This window comes from Acanthaster planci, linkage group LG19 (assembly GCF_054643075.1).
Source record: "Acanthaster planci isolate LZ-2023a linkage group LG19, COTS_SCS, whole genome shotgun sequence".
In the NCBI taxonomy this organism is placed as follows: domain Eukaryota; kingdom Metazoa; phylum Echinodermata; class Asteroidea; order Valvatida; family Acanthasteridae; genus Acanthaster; species Acanthaster planci.
The window spans coordinates 7,078,060-7,095,945 of record NC_141795.1 but is presented as its reverse complement, the minus strand read 5'-3'; the positions used below and the strand labels follow the sequence as shown (position 1 = coordinate 7,095,945).

The 17,886-nt window shown below is 42.8% G+C and overlaps 2 protein-coding genes across 2 annotated transcripts; one reads left to right on the top strand and one right to left on the bottom strand.

Annotated features, from left to right (window-relative positions):
- Nucleotides 1–7,396: 7,396 nt before the first annotated feature.
- Nucleotides 7,397–14,489, bottom strand: samd8 (sterile alpha motif domain containing 8). Its single transcript, XM_022231788.2, has 5 exons — nt 14,381–14,489; nt 12,592–13,311; nt 11,436–11,553; nt 10,935–11,085; nt 7,397–10,111 (listed from the first exon to the last, which is right to left on the bottom strand). The coding sequence occupies exons 1-5, from the start codon at nt 14,398–14,400 to the stop codon at nt 9,774–9,776; spliced, it is 1,347 nt and encodes a 448-aa protein (XP_022087480.2). The 5' UTR covers nt 14,401–14,489; the 3' UTR covers nt 7,397–9,773.
- Nucleotides 14,490–14,629: 140 nt separating this feature from the next.
- LOC110977557 (group XIIA secretory phospholipase A2-like) lies at nt 14,630–17,609 on the top strand. The gene is made up of 4 exons (XM_022231789.2): nt 14,630–14,941; nt 15,642–15,709; nt 15,899–16,070; nt 16,866–17,609. Exons 1-4 carry the CDS (start codon nt 14,686–14,688, stop codon nt 17,024–17,026), a joined length of 657 nt encoding a protein of 218 aa, XP_022087481.2. The 5' UTR covers nt 14,630–14,685; the 3' UTR covers nt 17,027–17,609.
- The last annotated feature ends 277 nt before the right edge of the window (nt 17,610–17,886 follow it).

The following is a 17,886-nucleotide window of genomic DNA, read 5'->3' as shown; positions in this document are numbered from 1 at the left end:
CAGGACTGGCGGTTACCTGATTTGGAGGGAAAATTTCCCTAAAGTGTTACTGGATTCCCTTAAAAAAGGTCAACAGAAGTGATCGAGCAATGGTAAATGGGCTTTAATTTCATGTGCCTGCGTGTCTCAAAACTATAAGACTTTTCCTGGATTTTGGAAGTGCCCAAGGTATTCATTATTTACTCCTTGTATGACAATTTACTTGCGCGATGTTGCCGTCGTTTCTGCATAATAGAGTTGTAGCGAGTCATTTATTTTTGACTCTAGTCGAGTCATTGTAACTCAGTGACTCGAGTTGAGTCATTGTAACCCAGTGGCTCAATTCGAATCGAGCCAAGTCATTGTAACTCAGTGACTCGGGCCGAGTCGTCATTGTAACGTAGTGACTTGAGTCGAAGTCAGTCGTTTTAACAATAACATAGTGACTCAAGTTGAATCGAGTCATTAGGAAAGAAAAGTTGAGTCGAGTCAAGTAGTTAATTCGAGTCACAAATATTTGAACACAATAGGATAAATAAAAACAAGAGATAAATTCATTTTTGACTTTTTTTAGATAACCTCTTGGTTTCTACATGTGGGCACACTGTAGCTTGCTCTTGACGATAATTACACAAGAAGAAACATGATAATCAAGCATTGTAAATCAGTGCAAATAATTTCTTCTTTGTTGTATTATTGGGACTCGAGTCTTATTAACTTTCGCTTGAGTCGTGTCTACTGATAAGGGACTCGAGTCGAGTCACTTTTCGAGAATCGAGTCGAGTCGCCAAAAAAGGTGACTCGAGTCGGGGGTTATTGATTCGAGTCAAGTTGCAATATAACTCTGCAATTGCAAAATAACCGGGGTCTTTCGTTTGGCAACCAGTACGGGAAGCATGCGGGTAGTGACACGAAACTATCCGTGACCACAGGATCTGATTCGACGGACCGGTTCCAAACCATGACAACAGTTGTGGTGTGGAGACACACAAAAGGCCGTGTATGTGTGAAGTCAGTGACACGCTGTAATTTGTAAAATATATAAATAGTTCATTCCGCTATGTTGAGATTTTCTCCCAAATACGACGCAGAAAAGACCTCAATAGGCCTAAACTTAATCACAACTGAAAATGATCAAAACAAAGAAAGAGAGACCGAGGTAGCCTGAAAACGTGGCCTGACCAAAGGGTTTGAAGTTTGCATGCGTGAGCCACCTGAAGTTTGCCTAACCCGCCAGGATCAGTTCTCTACAGGAGAGGGATTCAGTTAACACCTGGGTATTAATCCCCTCCAAAAACAACGCAGCGTACCAAGGAACCAAGAAAAACCGTGGTTTCGTGCTTTTAAATCGCTTTCCATCATTTCACTTTTTTCCTAGAGATCACAGCCTACAATATTTGAACTTCAAGTTTTGCTCCGGACAACACAGCGACCAAGCAGACACACACTTACAAGTAAACTAATTTTCCCCCAAAGAACAGTAACGATTAATTTGTCATCATGCCTCCGTGTCGCTTTATAAACAATGACACCTCGTCCTGTCCTGAAAAAAAGTAAAGCATTTAGTTAACCACTGTCCCAGCGTCACCTCCTGTTAAATGGAGTATTCAGGAAGGCATATAGCCTATAGGCTATCGTGGAAACCACGACTACTTGATGGTGGGCATTAAAACCAGCATTAAGGCTTTAGGTTTTGAGTCATTACACTGGAAATGAAACAATACATCCGCTGCTTGAATCAATTTACTCAAAAAGGTAATTGATGGTCTACTGTGTATTTTTTGACAAGCCCCAAAGCCCTGTAATTATGATTCAGGGACGACCTACATCGTGTCTTTGTGTTATTTCAAATTCATTTTACAAACCGTCCATTTACACAGTATTCTCCTAAGAACGGAAAAGTCAATTTCATTTCATCAAACTCGAAGAAACGGGTACTCGACTCCAACCAACGGGCAAATTGTACATAATTTAAGAGGCGCTAAATTCAATGTGCGACATTTTATCATTTTGATGAATAACTCTTGCCTCAGTTCAGGACGGCATCGTAATATTAATCAGCCGCTGAATGGAGGTGTCTAGAGAACATCATTACATTTCGCCACGCATGTTTGCACAGTGGCTAAATAATTCATTTTATTAATCATATTTGTGTTTTTGCCTCTTCAGACTCATCGGCTCTTCCCCGCTTCAAAGAAAAACAATGAATAAAGATTGCAAAAACACGTAACTTTCTCGGGTACCTAAGAAACACATCAAGTTGAAGCTTAGTTTCACCATCTGTCATTGTAATCTAATCATTTGGGGGGGTCCACCCAGATATAATCACACCCGCTGAAAAGTGGTTCTGTCGCCATTTAGGAAAGCGTGCGTGCGGGCTGCTGCCATAGCAAAGTACAGCGTCTTTTGGGAGCAACGCTCCATCCACACCTCACACAACACAAGCTGACAGTCCGGTTGGTCACAGTTCCCCCAGAGAATTCGAGCGCACGCACATTGCATGCATTGTGATTTGGTCGGCGCGGCGCAGGCAGTTTTGAATATTAATTGGCCACTACAAACTACCGCTAAAATCAGATTGGTTTTGTATAAACTGAAAAGAAAAAAGAAAGACCAACAATTGACACAGACATCTGGACACGTATCTACCATATTTGGTTCTGTAACCAGCGCTTAGTCTGGGCTGTCTTAGAGCTCGACTGTTCCTTTTCCTCGCTACTTTGTGGCCAACCTTCCGTGAAACCCATAGACTGCTTCTTTTGTCTCCACGCACCCAAACAGCCGTTGGCCCAAGATCCGATTCAGACGGTTCAACCATGGAAGGAGGGAAACAGGGCTGAACTTCTGACGAGTTCGTTCACCCTTGCTTGGTGAGGCCTAATTGAGGGCGCTAGATGCGAGAGTGCGAGCGATGACCAATTTTAGGAATATTGACTGCTTCGAGTGGTGTTGATAAGTAATAGCCTCTCCAGATGGTCCTAGCATTCTATTGTGTCCCAGGAGGCTAGTTTTACAACGGATTCACTTAATTAACAGTGAAGGGCATTTTTTCCTTGTGAATGGGGTTGTAAAATGTAATGTCATGCGCAGTTTCAATGTATGTGTCTTTTAAGTCAGCTTTAATTAGTGCCAACTTTTCAAGAATGTACATGTACCATACAGTTAACTGCACGTTGCTAAGGAGAAACGATAAAAAGTGGGGATCCTTTGCACAGAATGGGCGAGAACGCAGAGTGTCTTCTGAGAGCCCATTCATTAAAGTCAAATTTGATTGGGATCCAATCCTGAAATTATTTATTGCATTTTTTTCTTTAAATACCGACACTTTTTTCACGTTAATTTGCAGATCGACTTTGGGGTGCACGACGTCGTGTCATTCAAGCAAATGCGTCAGTTTACTCGGAATATACTGCAACCGAGCAATAATAGGACCAGAAATTTAAATAAATTGTATTGCAATATTGAAATGATACGCGAACCGCAGCTTTTGAGGAAAAAAGAATTTACCTTGCGAAAGGTCATTTTTTGCAATTCCACTAGTTACGCACCAGATAACTACGGAAGCGTATAACGGCCACTTGCAAAGACTTTTTCGAATAACTATCGCCGCGACGAAGTTCTATCTTATAACTCGCCGCGGTGTGTCGCCGCGGCGAGATAATAATTGCCGCGGCGAGATAGTAAGGCCAAACAAAAAAATGGTGTGTTTACGGTAACGGCCTGAAAAAAAATCCAGGTAGGTAGGTAGGCAGGGAAATAATTTTACGTTGTAATTTTTTTTAAATTCAATTCTACATGCCCATGCGTGTTCTTTCGCTGTTTCAATTTCAGTTCTGCATGCCCATGCGTGTTCTTTCGCAGTTCCAATTTCAGTTCTGCATGCCCATGCTTCTTTCGCAGTTCCAATTTCAGTTCTGCATGCCGATGCTTGTTCATTCGCAGTTTGAAACTAACCACATTCCTGTACTAATCTCTGTTCTACTCGCACTCACTGAGACTTGTCTCACAATTAAAAAGTACATGTAAATCAAGATGGACAAGGATTTCAGTATTTTTCAATCTGAGAATGTACATTTTGTTTATCTTTCATTTCCACTGACTGGTGTACACAAACTTGCATTTTACCCAGACTGACGAACCTACGGGTTGCTGGGGGATTTTATTTTGTCTTCACTCAGTAGGCTCAGGGATGCAACAGTACTACAACAATAACAGCAGAGCCGAAACTCACAATGCATGTTTGAAAAGCAATAACAAAAAAGGTTTTAAATACGGTTTGCGAAAACCTATTCGTTTGGAATAATGTCAGCTTGTCATGTCAGACATAAACATGCATTGTGAGTCTCTGGGTATTTGAAATAATGTGTTGAGATGACCAAGAGCTTGCTGCAATCCATGTCCGCTGGAGCCTCACCCCAAAGCAAACTGATGGACGGATGACCCAGAGGTGATCCTATCAACTATTCTTCAGGTACCCAGCATAACAGTTTAAAACAAAGTGACCATATAAAATTGAACTTGGCACTTTTATTAATATTTCTTGAGCACATGTAGCTTCCTCCGTTTCCTGCCAAAATTATGTGAACCCTAGTGATAGACTAGGCTTTGTTTTGAAACACACTGTTGTCTGTGTCAAATATTAAAAAGTATAACATTTACTAGCCGTATATTTATATAAAAAAAATTGAAGAAAATATTCAAGTCCTCTCTATATATCAATCCATCAATGAACACAAGTTAAAAAAAAGATACTGTTTTGCAACTCCACTCCTGTAACTTAGCCTGTACAAACGCTGCTGCATTCTGCTTTGCGCGCGGTATGGGACCCAGGCAACATAGGCTACTTTTAGTACTTGTACAGAATAATGCAGTGAACACTTCCATCTCGGACTGCACGCACCTGTCGCATAAGTCCGTACACGTACATATGTACACACGCCTAGCGCATAGCTAGCTAGCGTGGCGCACATGGCCGACTGTACGGTACATATACATGTACACGCCGTAGGCCTACATTGAAGGCAAAGCGCAGTCTAGTCTGGGCCCCTAAGCCGAAAATTGTAAACGCTGCCCATGCTTACTTGCCCTTTGCATATATACCCAGCAAGAAATGAGACCGAGGGGTACCCCCCAACATGTCCAATTCCTATACACATTCCAGACTGTTGTTACTTAACACATCCCCCCAAGATGTCTGAAAGGAATTCCCCAGATTCCTGCGAGACAATGACCAACACAAAGCAGGGGGGTTCTCTCCGTCTCATACCTTGCTGCATATGTTTGCATAAATTGAAATGAATGATGCCGCCTACCTTTTAGTCCGTTTTTGAAAGGGTTCCTCAGTCGTCCTCATAATAACTTTGAATGCATTGGACCGGTGTTCCACAGTGCTGCAGCTGCAGGTCAGTTCTTGTCTCTGCGCCTTACTTTCAACTTTAATGTACTTAATTGCGGGAATACATCAACAATACTGAACAGCGTACACGCTGCCTCGACAGTATGCCACGGTCCACTTTCAGACGTCGAACGTCGATATTTGCTGGCCCCTGGACATGATTGTCACTGAAAACATCCAGAAATGTTTTGCTCAGATCCAAGTTGATCAATTTCAGCTGAGCTGGTTGATAGACGCTTTTCTGGAGTTTCAAACTGAATAATTTTGACACTGGGCCGCCAGACAGGTCAGACGCCATTATGACAACTTGTCAACGACGTGTACGTAGGCCTACAAAAATGTACACGTGCGCGTAAGCGATGTATAGGCCGGTGTGACATGAGAATTAGGCCCTTTTCCAATACTCGACTTGGGCTCCGTCTCAGGCATCGTTCCCAAAACCAATCCCCGATTGTGGGCCTAAAGCGTTTAGATTAAATTTGATTACTGCAATTTCTGGCTCTCTTGCATCTTATTTGATGTTTTGTGGCACTATTAAACTAATTACTGCGCTTACAGCTTCAACATCAGCTAGTTAATAAAAAAACAGTTGAAGCCTCCGACGGAGCCGAATTGAGTATTGGAAAACGGCCTTGGACTTAGTGAAAACCCGGACAAATTTCCATTGTTTGTATTGGTTAATGTGATATGCATGAGCATGCGCAAGTAACATTCCAGACTAAAGGTCTGAACACGTGCATAAACCAGCACCGGTGAGTTACGACGGGTCTTAGCTCTGATGAGATCGTTGCGATTTTCGCATGTTTAACAGGCTATATTTGTATCAAAATCGTGGTCGGCCGGTATCAAGAGTGGAAAATGGTTTATATTCCGTGGAAAATAATTTATTATTTGAATCATCTTTTTATTTAAAATTTATGAGTATCAACCTTCAAAATGACAATAAAAAGTTTGAGGTCAGCAATTTGGCCGAAAACTTTTCAGGTCGGTCGGGTTACCGTAAACACACCATTTTATTTGTTTAGCCTAACTAGAAAATTTTTGCAAGTGGCCTTTAGACGCTTCCGCAGATAACTCGCGCGTCAAATCGAAATGCAAATAAGATGTATTAATTCAATGGCTGTGTTATGTGACTGAAAGTAAGACAAATTTCAGGAAAAATTATGTCAAATAATGCTGCAAAAAGGCCAAAACCTGCTATAATCCTTCATTATGCTAAACTCGTGCAGTGTGAATTTACTTTTATCATCACGCACGTTGCCCCAGTAAACATCATAGCGGCGTCAGTGTGGATTACACAGCGGCAGAAACATCACAATGGACATCCCGTTTTCCAAGTCGCTGAATAATATAAGATGTGTCCCCCTAAAAAGAATACAGTGTACTAGGCCAATATCGCACGCAAATCTCACGCGGCTGTCGAACATCCCACAATAAATGATGCTACAAAAGACTGAATGCTGAAGCTGCCCTCTGTGAAGTAACTTCATGTATTGAATTTTTGAGGCAAAACGTGTCAGCAAGGACAAATGATAATTGTACCAATTTTGAAAGCCTATGTGAACAGTTAACATTTTCAGGAAGGTACACTCACGTGATCGTATTGAGTGTTGAACACGGATATCCTTGTTCCTGTGATTTCTGTCTGGTCTTCATTGTACCAGCTTTCACCCGAATGCGTGCCTGTCGGTCACGATTATCTCGTACACCAAGACTTGCGCAGCAGTGGCGTTGCTAGGATATTAGGGGGAGGCACAAAGGGGCACCAGCATCTTTGGGGGCGGGCACCAGCTTTCAGTGGTGCGGCTTTTTGGAGCAAGTTTTGTTAGCCTTGTTCAATATCCATTCATCCGGGTTTTTTTCAGAGGGGCACCTAGGGGGCACTGGGATTTTTTGGGGGGGAGGGGTACATGCCCCCAGCCCCCCCCCGGCTATGCCGCTGTTACGCAGAGCGGTCCACAGGCCTACTATGATGGCATCGACGTTTCACATCAAAATCACTCAACAAGCGTAAAGGTGGGCTTCAGTTACAACAGACATAAAATTATATTACCTTTGTCAGCTCAAACATCCAGTCTTTGTTACGTTTATCGCAAACATGACAACAGACAATTTTAACAAAGATCTAATATCAAACTGTCATAAAATGATGCACCTCATAAAATACAATTCAACATTCATAAAAAATTCAACAGCTGTATCGTTTGATTAAAGGTTTTAAATAAGTTTAGGTATGAAACTTGAAGTGAAACCTAAAATATAAAATAAACCATGAGTTTGTTTCCACTAGTACTAGTTTTGCCGCATGTGGACAGTCTCTGTTTACCCGTGGTTAAAAAAAAACTTGAAAAAAAACACTCCTACCTTTTCTCCTACTGAGTATCTCTTCAAGTCAGATTTTGGACAATGATTTCCTTCACTGTTTCTCTTCCTTTAATGACAGATACCCCTCACCACCCAAAAATGCCTCAAAAACTAATCCAGAGAGAGGGAAACACTGCGTAGACCCGGGTAAATCCTCCAAACCAATTTAGAACAGGGAGATAATAAGTCCCATACACAACTTATCGTATAATCCATCTGAAAGGGGAAGGATACGCCTACATTTATGTGCACGGAGTTACAAATTGTTCATGTCCTTTTGATTTCAGAATAACTTAAAACATACAAAATGTATATTAGCACACGATGATATACATGTATTATCTCATGAAGTATATATTATTAAGTGAATATTTAGATAAGGATTACACACCACTGTCCGTTGCCAGTTCTCGGCATTGAAAGTAGAAAAAAATGTCATTGGTTAAACTTGTTACATGTCCATTTATGTCAGTAGCACACCACTGTGGAAGTTACCTTGGTACAAATACGGGAAGTGGCAAAAACAGCTTTGGTTTTTTTGTGGGATTAAAATTGGGGGGGGCGTTGTCCTGTATATGAAGCTTGCTGAATACCGACCAATCCAATTAACAGCTCAGCAATTTCTGTTTAATTATGCAAGTTCAAATGGAAGGATCTTGTTTAATATCAAACGGTGGGCAAATAACCACTATCCTTTTTGAAAGCTGGGACGGAGGTGTCTCTATAAATAAAAACACGTATTCAAACAACCTACCCTACCTCCGCCTAACCTGAATAAGCAGCTACCGAAAGCACACAAGTACACAGCTCAGCTATTTTTTCCACCTCAAAGGGATGTTTACGACAAAAAAAATATTTCACATTCGAGGTTGTGCAACAAAAAAGTACTGATCAAATGTCAAAGAAACAGAAAGTGGAAACTGTAACTCAGTCACACATCCTCTCTGGACTTCATGCAATTCAAAGGATATGTTAGAAAGACAAAGATGGCCTTCAAAAGAAAGAGGACAATGCACAGGGTTTTTTTTGTCAAATGAAATCTTTCAAAAGTACGTGGCAACAGTGTTTTTGTTTGAAAGTTATTCGCTCTTTTCGAGTTGCCTAAAAAAGGCACAAAGTACACGTACATGTATAATAGGGGTGGGAATTTACGTTCAATTTGAAAAACATTAATCCTAACCGTCCTCAATCCTCCAAAATCCTTCAGGCGGTTTTGGAGGATTTTAGAGGATTGAGGGTGAATGGCAAAAGTGCATGGCTCATTGCCAAGGATGCCACGCAAGAAGGTTGTGGGTTAGACCTTGTGTTTTTTTGCTTAGTCATGCATAAATTCAGCCTGATATTTCTTTTGAATCAACCGCACTACTCAAGAATGCCATTTCCACTGCCTAAGCATAATGACAGGAATTGCCGGAGGATTTTGAAGGATTGAGGCAGTAGGCACACCTCCAAGTCACATTTCCAAGAACTTTTGGAGGATTGAGGGAGAATCAAATTTTTTTGCCTCCCAAATTGGAGGATTCTGGAGTACTGAGGAGGGTCCCAAGCAAAAAAGGCCTAGGGGGTAGGGTTAAGGAAACTCTCCCATATTATTTAAACCCTTACCGTAGTGTCATTGCAAACACGACAAAGTGCATACATTGTAGATAGTTGGCACAAAGATCCGCTGATGAATTCACGGTATTCCTTTGATATGATCAAGCAGCAAGTGTTCTGAAACTCAGATTACATTTTACAGACGTTGTTTACAATAAAAATGAACGCCAGATTGCGTCAATTAAAATGTCAAACCTCTGGTTCCTGTTCAATGTTTGGGAAAATCTGTAAACAGATTTGGAACTTTTTTCGTTTCAACGGGTAAATGTCCAACTCTTAAAGTATAATCAGGATTCCAGAAATGTTTTTCTTGAACATCCCTACTCTCTGAAACACTTCCAAGAGAGTTCATGTCATGAACACGGCACAAAGTTACACAAAGATAACAATCTAACAATAGAGAGTACCGCTGGGTAGGGTGGAGAGAAGGTGATTAATATCAGTCGCTGTCAATCTTCTCAGCTTTCTGCCGTCTTACGAAGGTCGGCAAGCGAGGCAGGCTGAGCGGCCACTGGTACTCGTTGGGCACCACGCCGTCCACCTCAGCTTCAAAGTAGGAGAACATGGGGAACCAGACCCGGGCGCGCTGGTCCCGCTGCTGGTGGAGGGCACGCGTGTTGGCCAGGGTGTGGTAGTAGAGGAAGAGACGAGAGGTGATGCAGAAAGCGATGACGACATCGATGGAGTAGTGCTCGTGAGCGGCCAAGACGAAGAAGGCGCCAAAGAGGTTCAGGACCCAGGAGGCGGTGTGGAGAAGGGTCATGCTACGAGGGGTGTCTGTGGGATGAAAAAGAAACCAATAAAACTAAAGCCTCTTGACTCAGTTCGGCTTCCGTAAGGACGGCAACTTTCTCCGATCCACGCCAGAGACTTCTTCTCCTCTGCTTTTAGAGGACACTCTTGACTCGATGTTGCTTTTCATTACATCTTATTTCCCATTGGTGATCCAGAAACATGCCCCATCCAAAATACAGTCTGTGCCACTTTCTAGTCTAATCACTGGACCTAACTGCAATCATACAATATGCATTCCTCTTTTACAATTTTGATTTTGAGGGATTTGCTGACAGTGCTGAGCACTGAGACATCCCGAGGAGGAGCCTTTTTTTACACGGTACAAACTCTATACTGAGTGTCCTCTTTAAAACAATTTAAATCATAATCACAGCCAGTTGGCATTTTGTTTACAATGACAGTTTTTGCTTCAACCATTTTTTTAAGGACACACACAATAGCCAAAGTCTCATCCATCAGCCAGAGAGAACACCCAATATTATGTAAAATTTCGTCCGACCCTAGTCCAATTGGAGAAAGGCCACCTAGGCTGTTAATTGGACAGAAGCTATCAGCCCCCTGCAGGTCCCACTAAAAGACACCTGCTGATTGGTCCTTCAAAATCATCAACAAACCTCCTTGAGGGTTTTGCAAAGTCTGTGATGGTCAGGGGTAGTTTCCATTTCCTACGTTGTCGCATACATACCACACAAAGTTCTAACACAAAGTTAATACACGATCCAATCTTTTAAAAAAAAAATGTGACGTCAACCTTTCATTTGTTATTTTGCCAAAGAAGGAAGGTCATCCCATGATCCTGGCTTACATTCTGATATGAAGAAGTTGAACATCGTCAAGCATATAGTGTGCCCGCTAAACATATAGTCCCCGCAGGTATGGACACCAGTCACGCTCATGCCCAGTCCACACATGATCTCTATAGCGCGATGCATCTTCACCCAATAACTTCCATACACCTACGACCCAGGAAACAAAAAGAACGCAAAGACCAATAATTAAAAGCTTTCGGACAGAAGAAAAGTAAGCTTAGGCCTGGGTTGGATAGGACAATGGAATAGTCAAATACTTGACCCGAAATTTGATTGAACGTTCAAATCTTCGGTCAATTTGGGTTAACCAAGACGCTGGAGAAGCATTTTTTATTGACAGATAAAGTAACACATTGTTATCATTGCAATGACTTCTGGCTTAATATATTACTCTCACCAGCACAAAGGAATGACTGATTGTTCAGCAAAGCACACGGTGTAGACAAGTTTGTCTTATTGGGAGGGGGGTATGGCCTGAATGTTGCGACAGCGTTTACCTTGCCGCTGCACTGCAGGTGAGATCCGGGGACTGACAGCGAGGTGACAAACATGGTGATACACCGCAGGAGAAAACACGACCCCATCAGGGCAAAAAATCTTCGCAACAGAATCAATCTGGAAGGAGGACAAATCAATTCTCCGAAATGAATTCAATCATAACTGGAATTCAATCGTCACTGGAATTCAATCGTCACTGGAATTCAATCAAAACTGGAATTCAATCGTCACTGGAATTCAATCGTAACTGGAATTCAATCATAACTGGAATTCAATCATAACTGGAATTCAATCGTCACTGGAATTCAATCATAACTGGAATTCAATCATAACTGGAATTCAATCATCACTGGAATTCAATCATCACTGGAATTCAATCGTCACTGGAATTCAATCGTCACTGGAATTCAATCATAACTGGAATTCAATCGTCACTGGAATTCAATCATAACTGGAATTCAATCATAACTGGAATTCAATCGTCACTGGGCCCTGATGCAGTTGCTGAAAGGAAAGTCCTGGGAACAAAGGCTGTTTTCCAATACTCAACTCTCTCTCCATCTCAGGCTTCATCTAGGAAACAAATCCCTGATTATGGGCCCAAAGCACTTACATGTAAATTGAAATGAAGTACTGTAATGTTTGGCTCGTTTGCATCTTGCTTGACGTTTTGTGGCACTATCAGACTTACTATTGCGCTTACAACTGCGAGGTCAGGGAGTAAAAAAGCCCGCAGTCAAGTATTGGCAAACGGCCAAGGTGTGTTCCCAAACAAATAGCAAGTCCCAACTAGGAACACTGCAAACATACTTGTACCTTGTTTTAAAATGAGATACCATTTTGAAATTAACAGATTATTCAACACCTTACATGTGAAATCTTGCATTGCAATCAATGGAAGCCTATGATGCTATGACAAAGTTCACTAACTCCCACCGATTAAGTCCATTAAGATCCTCTGGGAGGTTGTAAAGGATTTTGTAGGATTGAGGAAGGTAGGGCTAAATCACAATTGTCAGGCTGATGTCCCTCAAACGTTGCAGGTGCACGGAACATATAATTGAATCTGACAAAGTGTGGGATTGGTGACATTTTTGGAGTGTTCACGGCTTAAAGTGTTAATTTTATTGAAGACCAATTGAAAGAAGGATTCACCTGTGTTTGTGTAAAAAGACGACAATAAACAGAATGGTTCCTAAAATCACAGCGCATGCTTCACAAGCCTCAAAGGCCCACTCGATTCTCGGTACGTTGTCTAGGAAGATATCCGGCAGTGGAGGGAACTTGGTCATGTCCGGCACGCGGTCGTGAGCGACAGTCATCACGAACGCAGTCAGAAGCCCCACCAACGTCGCGTAGAGGAAGCTAATGACGGTCTTGGAGACCTCCGGCTTGAACTTGGGCTTGGTAGCAGTTTGTGTCGGGGGGCGATGCGAGGTTGAGTTTTCAAAGCCGAAACTGTCCCCGTCATCGTCACTGAAGCTGAAAGCATCTAGCTGCTGGCTGATGTGGCCTAGATCCTGACCACCAACATAGGGGTCGAAGTCTGCCTGGCCGTACAAATCGGCACAGTAGTGATACATCTTGGGCCTCCCATTGCCCAATCCCCCATGGCCCTCCAATTCCAGCTCACGCTTTTGGAGGTGATCGATCAGTGAGGACAGCCGCTTGATGTGAGCCAGGACAGGGATGGAGATGGGCGGGAGTCGCAGGTCCACGTCTCTCAGGAGGAGAAGGACCTCCCCGTCGATCTCGTTCTGCTGGCAAAGCAGCTCCGAGTACTGGCCCATGCCATTCTGGAAGAGAAATTCGGATACGTCGTCGGCTGTCCAGTGATGTACGCTCTTGTTGTTGGGCAAATTGACCCTGATTGCCCTGGAAAAATCACAAAAGAAATACAAAAAACAAAACACACTTACATAATCAACACCATGATGAGCAGGATGGAAAATCAGGTCACTAACAAATGAAATATTCTCTCAAAACCATTTGGACATCTTTTTTTATAAAAATGGGCAGAGCTGGTATGACAATGGCTACCGCCAAAACAGAAATCGAAGATGTGACATTCATTGATTCAACTTAGCTTAGCTGCACAATCTACCTTAAAACAACTGCAGCAGTTTGAATGTTAAATAAGTGACAAAGCTACCACAATAAAAACTGTGAGGTTCAATTATTGTTAACAACCTCCGTCAGTTCAGCACATTCAGTGAGGAAGGCAACAGTTCCATACCCAAACGCAAGTAATTATTCTCTACAGTGACCTATTAGCCGTCAGAGAGCCAAATATGTCCAGAAAAGTTCAATTTAGGAGGGAAAATACCAAGTTGTTTATTGAGAAAACACATAGAATTTTTCAGACCAGCCTCATAGGGTTTGTGCACAGGGTGTCAAGCGGAGTCCACAAGGAAATTCGAAGGGGAAAGAAAAATTGCCTAAAATTTGCTGACAAGCAACAAGTCCGAGCTCTCACAGGGTGACAGGTACAGCAGTTTGCATGTTGTAATCAATGGCCAATGGCAATGATCCATGTGCTCAATGCTCAATGACAATTTGTCAGTGCCAGTCAACAACAATGTCAATGTCAACATGATGGCAGACAACAAAATCATGAAAATGCTCAACCACGTCAACTGGATAAACTAACGTGCGTGACCGTATAGTCGCCTGGTCCCTTATTTCGCCACTTATTGTGAAAAACCAATCCGACTTGACAACGAAGGTGGCGAAATTAGGGACCTGGCGACTACAGCCTTACAAGTTACAGGCAAAGGCCCTAGCTACAGTCATGCACGTTAGGCCCGTCAATCCCATAGCAGAGCATGGAGGTAGGAAAAGAAGGAGTTAGCACGGGTTCTTTTCCTACCTCCACGAAAAAGAATGGAGTAACAGAAATTGTAATATCAATTAGGCAGGATGAGATGAATGTCACAAATTTTACCTCTTTCTGTAGTATTTCATTTTGTCACAAATCTTGAAAAAAATTGCATTGCATACACGTAAACGACAGACATGACATTATTACATGTACATGTATTACTAGTATATTACGGCGTGGCGGAAATTTCAGTCTGGCGGCCTTGCAATAATTCTTCTTGTATATGTGTATAACGAACGGCGCCTAGGAACTTGACACTCTCTTGCCACAGCAATACCAACTGGCGTTTTTTCAACTAAGGAGGGCGCATCATTGTTTACAAGACGACACTTCCGCATTCAACAGCGCAGGGACATGCATTTTAAAGAATGGTTTGTCTACAGAATTCTGTTCCCTTTTTGGCCCGTCTTGGACTGTACATCACCCTGATCAGTATCAACTGGTGGTCAGCCGTAGCCGCTGGTGGGAAAAATGGCCAATCGTTCGAGCAGAATTTGAAGGACTTTTCGAGCATGGCCGAGAATTTGGCCGGAGGGCTGAAGACAGTGGCCAAAGCTGCCAAAATCCTAAGCGGAGATGTCGACCTTGGCGAGGCGGAGGATTGCACGTTCGTCTGCAAAAATGGTCCGTGTACTAACAAGCATAGGGAAAATTATTAAATGAAGCAAGCATGACAGAGAACAATGGCCAGCGCCATTGCTGATGGGGTTGTGTATACTGAGGCCTCTCCTACCCCCAGAACTGTGGGGTCCGACGTCTGCTCCACTCCCACAAGCGGACGTCAGGCCCCATAGTTGTGAAGGTAAAGCCTATCCTAGCATGCCTAGGAACGAATGTTAGGGGTTATAAGTCTTACAGTAATACTGCATGATTTTGCACATTGGTATAAAGGCATTGTGGGTAGGAAAAAGGAGCAAACATTGCCCCTTTTGCCTTCCCACAATGCCTTTCTACTGTCATGACTGTTGTGCAAAATCATCCATGCTTAGCAATATGGCATGTTGCCTTGGCTTCATCATTGATAAATTTTTGTGTGTTCTGCTGATCTGTATGATTGCCAATAAGCCACTTGGGAGTTGAATTTGAATAAAATCCAGCATGATGTTGATGCCCTCGTCAGTACTAGTTTTCCACCCCTCCTGCCAGCCCCTCAGGTTTTGCTTTCCAAACCCATGAGAGAGGGGATCCTGGCCCTCATTTCAACCTGAAGTAAAAGTTTGCCTCAAAAGACATCAGTTGGAAATGGTTGGTACAAACGCAGACATTCAGATTTGATTTTTTTATTTTTTTCCTGACGCTGAGTGTTTGGTTCTTGTCCGTGTAGGAGCCACTCCCAGACAGAAGGTTGGTTATATCCCGGAAGAGAATGGCTGCGGCTCTTATGGTTTGAAGGTATTTTATTTTGATATGTGATGTTGCCTGAATCGTGGCCATTATTTCAGGGCAATTCACACAAAATATCTCTTGCTGTAGGTCAGCACTTGTTAATGTGCCAATGTTGTGTTTAAATCAAGGACATTTTGAGATGTTTCAAAAAAATTCAAATTTTTCAATGCTCTCAACACCCACTCACCCCCCTAGCTCGACCTATCAAAGCTGCCGCAGATGGAACAGTGTTGCAACAAGCATGATCGCTGCTATGGACAGTGCGGTATGGATAGAGAGACTTGTGACTTGCGTTTCTCTCAGTGTCTGGAGAAGGTCTGCAAGAGGTTAGGGCAGAAGATGGAATTTAATCAGGAGGAATCAGAAGGTATGAGGTCTTGGATTGGGCTGGGCTGGGTGGGGTAGGGTAAGGTTGGATGGATTGTGTTGGTTGTGGTTGGAATGGGTAAAGTTAAGGTTGGGGTTGGGTGAGGTGAGGTTGGGTTGGGTTGGGTGGGACAAGGTGACATGGAGTTGGATGGGTGGGTAGGGTTGGGTTGGTTGGGTTGGGTTGGGTTTGTTGGGTTGGCTGTGGTTGGAATGGGTAGAGTTAAGGTTGGGGTTAGGTGAGGTGGGGTTGGGTGGGACAAGGTGACATGGAGTTGGATGGGTGGGTAGGTTTGGGTTGGGTTGGGTTGGTTGTGGTTGGAATGGGTTGAGTTCAGGTCGGGGTTGGGTAAGGTGGAGTCGAGTCAGGCTGGGTTGGATTGGTTGGTTTTGGTTGGGTTGGTTGTGGTTGGAATGGGTTGAGTTCAGGTCGGGGTTGGGTAAGGTGGAGTCAAGTCAGGCTGGGTTGGATTGGTTGGGTTTGGTTGGGTTGGTTGTGGTTGGAATGGGTTGAGTTCAGGTCGGGGTTGGGTAAGGTGGAGTCGAGTTAGGCTGGGTTGGATTGGTTGGGTTTGGTTGTGGTTGGAATGGGTAGAGGTCAGGTCGGGGTTGGGTGAGGTGGAGTCGGGTCGGGCTAGGCTGGGTTGGATTGGTTGGGTTGTGTGGGTTGGTGTGGGTAAGGTTAGGGTTGGGTTTGGTTGGAACTGGGGTGGAGTTGAGGTGGGTGGTTTTGATTGAAAGAAAGCACGATATTCCAAGTTTGTATACATAGTCATACTAATTTTGGCCCTTGTAGGTTGTACAATGACAGTACAGCTGATGTATCTGACCGTTCTGGAGCTGGGTTGTGAGGCATACCTTGGGTCTCAGAGACAGGCCTGTGCTTGTCAACTGCACCACGACGACAACAGGACAGGGCCTAGAAGGGCCAAGCGCAGCACCAGGGTTGAACTGTGATCGAAACAAAAAAAGCAACAGTAATCCTCGGGTGGAATACTGTTTTTTCTTTTGTTTGTAGAGTGAAGTGAACTTTCCTTGTCTTCCATTCTGGCTGTCGGTAGAATAGCATCGCACTGCAATGATGTGAGTTTATTAAGATAGACAATTCCTCCCCACAACATAAAAGTAATCATGGGCATTGAACACTGACAAACATGTAGATCATTTTTAGGGGGGTTTGGGGGCTTTTTAAACGAATTCTGAAAAGGGACATTGTTTTTGTTGATTTTTCTTTCATAATTTTTTGCCAAAATCCCTCAGAATCATTACACAGCTCTCTACAAGACATTGTGGATACTTGTGAAGCTCACATTTAAATTAACACACAAATTTTTTGAGCTCATTTCATAAAAACAACTCATCTTCGGAGGGCAAGGCCCAACGTCTATGCCACAAAGGACGTCTTTTTAAAGCAGTACTATACAGTTGTTATGTGCTATTGCACCCAATTAACATTATTATACGTGATGCTGTATGCAAGTTTCTCCATTGCCTAAAGTTTTTCTCGGAAAATAAAAACTGAAATCGATATTCATGTCAATTACTCTTTGTAAGATTTGGGTCCTTGTATGTTTGAGATACCGTCATGTGTAGATACTTCTGACAGCACATTAACATATTTTGGCCACTTTTTTGTTCTACTCGATATCTCAGTTCATTGTATTAAAAAAATTCTCTTCTCTGTTGAGGAAATGCTGATTTTGTTCAGAATTGACCAGTCTATATAAGTAGCATTTTCTGACATTTCTGTTGAGAATTGAGCAATAATATTCTCATGTTCTGAATGAAACTTCCTGGACCTTTTTGTCTGTAGAACT

Coding starts and splice junctions, on each gene's coding strand:
- samd8 (XM_022231788.2), bottom strand. CDS start 14,400: ATGAAATACTACAGAAAGAG. Junction 11,086..11,435: donor ACCTGCAGTGCAGCGGCAAG/GTAAACGCTGTC, acceptor CCTGGGTCGTAG/GTGTATGGAAGTTATTGGGT. Junction 10,112..10,934: donor CAACTTCTTCATATCAGAAT/GTAAGCCAGGAT, acceptor TTCATCCCACAG/ACACCCCTCGTAGCATGACC.
- LOC110977557 (XM_022231789.2), top strand. CDS start 14,686: ATGGTTTGTCTACAGAATTCTGTTCCCTTTTTGGCCCGTCTTGGACTG. Junction 14,942..15,641: donor CACGTTCGTCTGCAAAAATG/GTCCGTGTACTA, acceptor TTGTCCGTGTAG/GAGCCACTCCCAGACAGAAG. Junction 16,071..16,865: donor TAATCAGGAGGAATCAGAAG/GTATGAGGTCTT, acceptor TGGCCCTTGTAG/GTTGTACAATGACAGTACAG.